Source organism: Leguminivora glycinivorella, chromosome 17 (assembly GCF_023078275.1).
Source record: "Leguminivora glycinivorella isolate SPB_JAAS2020 chromosome 17, LegGlyc_1.1, whole genome shotgun sequence".
In the NCBI taxonomy this organism is placed as follows: Eukaryota; Metazoa; Arthropoda; class Insecta; order Lepidoptera; family Tortricidae; genus Leguminivora; species Leguminivora glycinivorella.
In genome coordinates, this window is record NC_062987.1 from 2,874,919 (window position 1) to 2,884,124 (window position 9,206).

The following is a 9,206-nucleotide window of genomic DNA, read 5'->3' on the forward strand; positions in this document are numbered from 1 at the left end:
AGGTAAAAAATATCAACAATAGTTATTTGTTATACAAGGGGGCAAAGTTGTATTTTAACGCCGAGTGTGGAATTGAAAAACGAGCAAGTGAAAGGATTCTATAGTTGAACCACGAGCGAAGCGAGTGGTTCGAGAATAGAATCCTGAACTTGCGAGTTTTTTAACACACGAGAAGTAAAATACATTTGCGCCCGAGTGTAACACAAAACTTTTCCCCTCACTATAGCGAGGAAACTACAACGCAAAAAATACATTTATCACTGTTTCCAGTAGTTCCACAGGTGGTAAATCATCTTTATTACTAGATTCACCTAGTTTCATCAATTTTAAAGCAGTCAATTTGACTTTATTCAAGGTCAAATTACTTTACCCACTAGTGGATAAAATGCGTTTTTACCCGCTGGTATTAAAGGACAAAACACGTGTTTCCGAGCTAGTGAGGGGAAATAGTTATTTGTTATACAAGGGAGCAAAGTTGTATTTTAACCGAGTGTAGAATTGCAACACGAACTAGCGAATGGATTCTAGGGTTGAACTACGAGCGAGCAAATGGATTCTATGGTTGAACCACGAGCGAAGCGAGTGGTTCGAAAATAGAATCCTGAGCGAAGCGAGTAGTTCAAAAATAGAATCCTGAGCGTAGAGAGTGTTGCAATACACACGAGGTAAAATAACTTTGCATCCCGTGTGTAACACATAACTTTTCACCTCACTAAAGCGAGGAAACATGCAAAAAAACAACTGAAAATGTAAAATCTACTTTTATTTCTTTTGAACTAATAAGACACATAGTACACATAAATTTGTAATGTAAGTAATAGGGTAAATTGCCAGTAATTGGCCAGCGTCCAATAAATGGTCTCCAAACACTTTTTAAATTTATCTCAGATAAATATGTACTATGGATGCGGATACACCTAATGTAACAAAACCTGATAGATTGGGAACTAGAGGGAGCCATTGAACTGGTACCTGGGCTCATTATTGGTACCTGGGATACATAAAAATTAGGAGCAATTTAGTAATTAACACTAGTGAAATAATCGAATTTTATATAGAAATGTGGTCAAATTATGCAGACTTAGTTAAAGCAAAACTAGGCTTAGAATAAAATATTTTTCACTTCTTACACCAAATAAATTTGAAGAGGTTTACGGTTTACAAATGAAAATGTACAGTACAATTAGACATATTAATAGACATATTTTTTTTTTGGTCCTGATATGGCATTATTAGTAATTTGGGTGTTATGAACTCCAAAATTATCATCACTTTCTGCTGTAAATGTAGGAGAGCAAGCAGTAGGACTGGTAGCATCAGTACTTTCAAACCGGGCATCTTTGGAATTCGATGGACGACTCCATGGATCTTCAAAATAGCTTGGTAATGACGCAGCTTTGGAGTTTGATGGACGACTCCGTGGATCTTCAAAATAGCTTGGTAATGATTCATCTTTTGAAGTTGATGGACGATTTAAAGGGTCTGCACATGTCTTATTTAGTGTAATGCTGCTTACAATTCCTTTGTAAATTTTTGACTTATTTGCAAGAGAGTCTTCTAGATACCCCTCAGCAACTGTGTCTGACTTCCAACCGCCGTGGCGCTTGAGGGTTTTTAAATCAGCACCGGAATCCACCAACAGAGTAGCTGAGGTTCTCCTGAAACAATGCCCGGTGTATTGCTCTGGTGACGGAAGCTTAAGAAAAGTGGCAATATCACGGGGTAGGCTGCCCATTTTATTTGGCCCCATAGGTTGTCGGGAACATTTACCTTTACGGTAAGTAAGAAAAAACCTATCAAAATTTGTGTTCACTGGTCGTAACTTTTGATAGTTTTCTATGATTTGCACATACTCATCACGGACCACAAAGTTTCTTTGTATATTGGTCTTGGTGTCTGGTAATTTAAATAAAAGCAATGTATCTGAATGTTTTTCGATATTGCTTGTCTTAAGGTTTGTCAGTTCCTGTGTCCTGCAGGCTCCGGTTATTCCTATAATAAGCACCACCTGAAAGAAAGGCTTCAATTTAATGATTGTACTAAACCACGATTTTACAAGGCCTGGAACATTTTCTCTTTTATTCTTAGAGCAATATTTGGTCAGAGTTTAGCAAAAGGAATAAAGTTGGTATTTGACTTACTTTGGCTGCTAAATAATCTAAGTCAGGAGCTTCATTTAGAAATCTTTCGACATCTGTTGGTGTAAAAATCTTTGATTTTTTTGGCTTATGACCTGCAGACGTTGTTTTTAAGAACGCCATAAGCTTAGGATACTTTTCAATGTGTATGTTCTTCTTAACTTTCAGAGTTGATTTAAGCATTGAAAATGTACTCCAAAGAGTACTTGGCTTCTTTGAATAAAGTAACATACGTCCTAAATTTGGAATCTCTAACTCCAGCGGTTTGGGCTGTGCGTTTATTTAAGTCAGTCAGACTCCTACGAGAATATCCGATGAAGGAGGGCAAAAATTCTGGATCTGCAACTTGTAACATTAATATCACAGTACCTAATGTTTTCTTTCAAACCATTAATTGCTAAGAAGAGCGGCCCTGACCCTTGAGCAGTTTCACGTGCTCTGCCTACCTTGTTTGAGAATACAGGCGTGAGTTTATGTATGTATGTGGAGGTGCTATAGGTACAAAAGGACGCATAAATTAAATAAAAATAACGAAAGTACTTTTCTGCGCGTGATGCTGAGAAGCCGCTAGGGCAAAAGCTAGTATTTCAGACATTTACATTTGACGCCGAGAAAGACAAAGATGACGTGAGCGTCATTATTAAGAAGTTTGACGAGTATTTTGGTACCAAGGCAAACACAACTTTACTGAGGTACAAATTTTTCACGCGTAATCAGGAGGAAGGTGAATCAATTCAGGCGTATGTGACAGCGCTGAGGCTGTTGAGTAAAAACTGTGATTTCGGCAAACTTAGTGACGATTTGATTAAGGATCGCATAGTGTGTGGCGTTCGGAACGTTACCGTACGGGATAGGCTTCTACGCTCTGACGACTTGGATTTAGACAAAGCGATCAAGTTGTGTCAAGCCGAGGAAGCCTCCAAGGAAAGTGGCAGACAATTAAGTGGTCCGAGCGAGGGATCCGGTAGTGCACAGGTACATGCTGTGGAGCGGCGGCGAGCGCGCGGTGGCGCTCGGGGCGCTCGGCGCGGCGGCGGCGGCGCGGTCGGCGATCGGCGCGGGCGCGGCGGCGGCGCGCGCGCGTTGGCTGGCTCGGCGTCGGCGGCGCGGCGTCAATGCGCTGGTTGCGGCGGGACGCGTTGCGCCAACCAAGAATGTCCGGCACAGTACGTAACATGTTTTTCTTGTGGTCATCGTGGACATTTTGCTCGTATGTGTAGATCGCGGTTTGTGGACAATGTAAATGGGGTGAAACGAGTTTATGAAATAAACGGCTCCATGACTAGTGATTCCGAAGAGTGTGAACCATTTTATATAGACATGGTTTCGTGTTCGAGCACTAGACGGGGACGCTGGATGGAAACACTGTTTTGTGAGCACGGGTCTGAAAAGTTTAAACTCGACTCGGGTGCAGACTACAATGTTATGTCTTTTGAGAGATTTGTGTCACTAGGTTTTGATGTAAATATGCTAAAAATGCCGAAAGTTAATTTTGAATCGTTTACTAATCACGAAATTCCTTTAAAGGGTATTTGTAACTTAGTATGGTGGTATAAAAATAAAAGCTATAATTTGCCATTCGCGATTGCGGATATGAAAGTTACAAGCGTGTTGGGTCGTGACTCATGTGAAGATATGGGCTTAGTAAAAAGAGTCAATACCATACAACTTAATGATTATTCAGATCTCTTCACGGGTTTAGGGTGTCTGCCAGGTAAATACCATATTGTGGTAGATAAGTCGGTCCCGCCAGTCATAAGCGCTACCAGAAAAATTCCATTAGGTCTGAGAGATCGCCTATCCGAGGAGCTTAAAAATATGGAGAAGATGGGGGTAATTAGGAGGGTGACACATCCTACTCAATGGGTTCACCCTTTAGTTCTGGTCGCAAAAAAGAATGGCGGCATACGGATATGTCTGGATCCGCGTGAGCTAAACGTGGCGGTGCGCCGTGCGCACTACCAGTTGCCCTCGCTGCCCGAGCTGGCCACGCGCCTGCGGGGCGCCACCTGTTTCTCGGTGCTGGACGCCAACTCGGGCTTCTGGGTCGTGCAGCTTGACGACGAGAGCGCCGACCTGTGTACCTTTGCCACGCCATTCGGTAGGTGGCAGTTTTTGCGTTTACCGTTTGGTATTAATTGTGCCAGTGAGGTGTTTCATGGTAAGATGCGGCAACTATTGGAAGACTTAGAGGGAGTAGATAGTTTTATCGATGACATAATCGTATGGGGTAAAACTAGGCGCGAGCATGACGAGAGACTGGCCGCGCTTCTGAATAGAGCTAGAGAGATTAACCTGAAATTTAATAAGCAAAAATGTAAAATTGGGGTGCAGTCTGTAACATATTTAGGACACATTTTTGACGCAAACGGAATGCGGCCCGACGATAACAAAGTTAGGGCGATAAAAGAGATGCCAACACCACACGACAGGAAAAGTTTAGAAAGATTTTTGGGAGCAGTTAATTATCTATCTAAATTTATACCTAACCATTCGCAACGTGCGGCACCGTTAACAAATTTGTTAAAAAAAGATAATGAGTGGCGATGGGAACAGAGCGAACAAAAATCATTCGAAGACTTAAAAGAAGTCGTGTGTGGGGCGGGGGTACTGGCCTTGTATGATGTGGACGCGCCGGTGCTGCTGTCGGTGGACGCGTCGCGCGACGCGCTGGGCGCCGTGCTCATGCAGGGCGGCCGCCCGGTGGAGTTCGCCTCGCGCACGCTCACAGACGCGCAGCGCCGGTACGCACAGGTAGAGAAAGAGCTTCTGGCTATCGTTTTTGCGTGTGAGCGCTTTCACCAGTACATTTTCGGTAAAGAAAAGGTGGTAGTAGAATCAGACCATAAACCCCTGGAGAGTATTTTTAAGAAGCCGTTGATGTCTGTCCCAGCACGCTTGCAGCGCATGTTGTTGCGATTACAGCACTATGACTTGCATGTCACGTATAAGCCAGGAAAATACATGTATATTCCAGACACCTTGTCTCGTGCCTCGCTACCGGATCTTTACAGTGACGATGTGCACAAAAATAATATATGTCAGGTAAAATTAATCGTGGGTAATTTACCAATGTCGAATAACAAACTTTCTCATATTAAAAAAGAAACCAACTTGGATGCTGAGTTTTTAAAATTGACTGAATACATAATGAAAGGATGGCCAGATCACAAATCTGAGGTGGTTAGTGAATTAAAATGGTACTGGTCATTTAGAGAAGATTTGTTTATAGTGGATGGGGTCATATTTAAAAGCAATTTGGTTCTGATACCGCGAGCGCTAAGAGCAGAGATGCTCAAAACTATTCACGAGGGTCACATGGGTATAGACCGGTGCAAGCGGCGCGCGAGGCAGGTCATGTTCTGGCCCGGCATCACGCAGGACATCGAGGCGTTTGTGAAGCGCTGTCGCACCTGTCAGGAGAGTTTAAACGCTCCCGCCAGAGAGCCACTCATCCCGATTGAGATTCCTGAGCTGCCATGGCAAAAAATCGGGTCCGATATATTTGAATATAAAAAGAAGTACTTTCTGATAATAGTAGACTACTATTCAAACTATATAGAAGTATGTAATTTACCAAATATAACATCTAACATAGTAATACAAAACATGAAAGAAGTTTTCTCGCGCCATGGCATTCCAGAAACTGTCATTAGTGACAATGGAACGCAATATAGCAGTCGTGAATTTAAAATATTTGCTAGTCAATGGGGGTTTGATCATGTTACCTCATCGCCGAACTATTCACAGTCGAACGGCAAAAGTGAACGCGCAGTGCAGACAGTGAAATCCTTTCTTAAAAAAGCGATTAACACAGGGGGGGATTTTCATTTAGCATTATTAAATTATCGTAATACTCCTAGGGACGGGTTGAGCTCTCCTGCACAGCTTCTGATGGGTCGTCAACTCAAATGTAAACTCCCGGTGCACCCCAAGTTATTGACCCCGCGGCCAATCGACCCATCAGAATATTCGACAATGTTGCGTAATCAAATAAAAGCAAAAGACTATTTCGATAAACATGCAAGGACACTTCCGTCACTCAAGCTAGGTGATGAAGTTGTATGTATAGACGGAAAGACGAGAACTCGAGCTACTGTTATAGGTAAAGCCGAAACTCCTCGCTCATACATCATAGAAAATAAGTTAGGTAGTAGGTTTAGGCGCAATCGACGCCATTTAATTAAGTGCGAAACTCCTAATAGTGCACTGTCCCCGGACTCACAGCTGTCTGCGACAGCTGACGCAGAGTTCAAGGGCGAGTGTAAAGATGTAGGTCAAACACGAGAATGTAAAACTGAACCCAATGTTGCAGAAAATAACGTTGACAATGGCGGTAGGTCCACTGTTATAATGACTCGTAGTCGCGCTAAACTGGTAACCAAAAATAATTGAAATAAATAGGTATACATTATTTAGTAGCTAAACTAGGTCAAAGCTTAAAATTATATAGCTATCAAAATGTTTCATTCCTATTGTTTGACCCTTTACTTCATGTAACAGTAATAATTTTGAAGTACTTACACATTTGTATACCAATAATTTAAGGTTCAATTTTAAACATTTTGTTACGTATAGGGTGGTGCATTTTGAATTTTTGATACAAAAAATAACTATATAAATCTGTAACTAGTATATATAATATATATGCCTAAGTATCGTTTAAACATTGTTCCTAATTAATATTCTGAAAGTCTGTATTATCTAATAGGCACATTTAATTCTCTTATAAAAAAAAATAATAAAAAAAAAACCTATATTTAAGTAAAACATGTAATTAAGCTTAATGTCAACAAAATTAGTCTAAAACTAAAAATAAATCGTAAATGTATAACTGTGGGGTAGGTACCTAATTAAGTGAAGTAGGCATGTTAAATCTTTGGCTCACAAACAAAAATCTAACATGCTGATAAATAGCAAAAGAAATAAAATCATTACAAAGTTTGCCTTACTTAATATTTACCATCGTAATTCCTCATATTTAATGGTCTGTGAACCTTATTGCTTCGAAATAAAGTCTTCTCATGATCTTCAAGGTACGTTATCATATGTAATTAAGTAACATTTAGTTTAACAATAGTGGTAGGAAATACTATAGTTAAAGAATAGATTTATAAGTATGAAATATTATGTAACGATATTTTAAGGGGAAGGATGACGCAGTGGTCAGGTTTGGAAAATGTGCATTTATGTTGTATTTAAGAGTCACTTCACCATCAGTCCTCTTTACGTATTCAATATCGTAAGTTGTTTATAAATGCCCAAGTGTATGAATTACTGTACAATTAGACTTCTTGATATGTGTAACTATTTGGTGTTGGGTTTTAATCTTTTTGGAGGAGATGTTGTGGGTAGTTAATATTTGTACATGGTACCCACATTGATATCGAATAAATAGTTGTTGTTCTACCATGACGTGTTTTATTACACTTTCCTTTTTCGTTACCGAAAATGTATAGAAATCTGGTAACAAAAAAGGAAGGTTTCATACAAACTACATAGGACATTTTGGGAAACCTAGTGGATCTTGCTCAGCATCATGGACTCTATCAGTCTACCAATTTTTATCCAAATCGGAAACGTGATCTAAATGTACAAACTAAACGGGAATTGCTGTAATACAATTACAATTATACTTAGTGTTATTTTTATCATGAAATAAAGAAATCTAATCTAATCTATATAACTTAGTGCAGTGAAACTGGGTTTAGTAACACGTCGGGATACAGGGTGTTGATTTTCTGAAATTGTTAATGTATTTATTTAATAAACTTTCTTTTTTTTTACAGGGTCCGTCACATCCGTGGCAGCCCAGTTATTAACTCAAATTTTGTGTTTTTAACCGCGACCTGGATGAATTATGTGGTGTATTGTTCCTCACCACTGGTAAGTTTGCAATCAGTTTCCATCGGGTACAGGTAGACATCCTACCCTACTTAATAATATTTGTAATGTTGTAGGTATTTTTTTTTCATTTGTTGATTGTATTGGTATTCAAAATATAGTAGATTGTACTTAGTACTTAGTACTTAAGTACTTAGTTTGAGTTTTTTCCACCAAAGTAAAAGCGATCAAGCCCACTGGTGGCGGTCGGGGTGGCGTAGTGGTTTGAGCACGTCAGCCGCGATAGCTGGAGACCCGGGTTCGATTCCCGGCTTCGCCACCGGTGGGCTTGATCGCTTTTTCTTTAGTATATGGTATCTAGGTATTTTAGTTTATAAGGGACTGAATGCTTAAAATAATCGATAATACACACTGACGTTCAATAAAATATACTTTTAGCCCTTTCCAGAGCCAGAGTCACTAAATGAGAAACATAGCGATGGCTGTGTGACTCAACCTCGTATATGAAAAATAACTACTTCAGGGGAACACGTAAAAACTATTTTATTTCATTTTATTGTACTGAACAAGTAAAATATTTTTTAATAATTAGATAAGTGATTCGACGATGTAATGTGTACCAAACTGACAATAGTCAATTTATAAGTATTGAAGTCGTGTATGCCCATTATATGTCTCTACGAGTTTGTGTTATACATGTAAGTTACTTTAACATGTTATAGGTGTTTGTGTCAAGATATCTGTTAAGTGTAATTTTTATTAAATAAACGACTAGCAACCGCTCTAACTTCTTATATACACGTGAAATTAGCAAATCAAATTATTTTCTTTTTGTATTTTTTTGATTTGCGATTTTTAAGTAGTAACTCTACTATATATATATATATGTATATATATATATATATATATATATTTAGAACTGGAATAGTACATGAGAAAAGTGATCGGGCCAGATCAAGGTTCAGTATAATACTTAATAAAACAGTAATGTGCAAGGTTTATATATTTTTAATATAATGTAACTGTAAGAGAATGTCAAGGTACGGGCGCCAGGGTATCAGCAAAAATGCATAAAATCTGAATAGTTGTGTTTACTGTCACGGTAAAAAATGTAATGCGAATACACAAATTCTTATGTTTAATTACAACTAGGTTGTGTGGGAGATTTTCATGCGTATGCAAAATGACGGTCTACTTTTGGACAAAGTCCAGATGCATCAGTTG

General features: G+C 39.3%; 1 protein-coding gene across 1 annotated transcript; it reads left to right on the top strand.

Annotated features, from left to right (window-relative positions):
* Positions 1 to 3,965: 3,965 nt before the first annotated feature.
* Positions 3,966 to 7,960, top strand: LOC125235571 (uncharacterized protein K02A2.6-like). Its single transcript, XM_048142169.1, has 2 exons — positions 3,966 to 5,702; positions 7,928 to 7,960. Exons 1-2 carry the CDS (start codon positions 3,966 to 3,968, stop codon positions 7,958 to 7,960), a joined length of 1,770 nt encoding a protein of 589 aa, XP_047998126.1.
* The last annotated feature ends 1,246 nt before the right edge of the window (positions 7,961 to 9,206 follow it).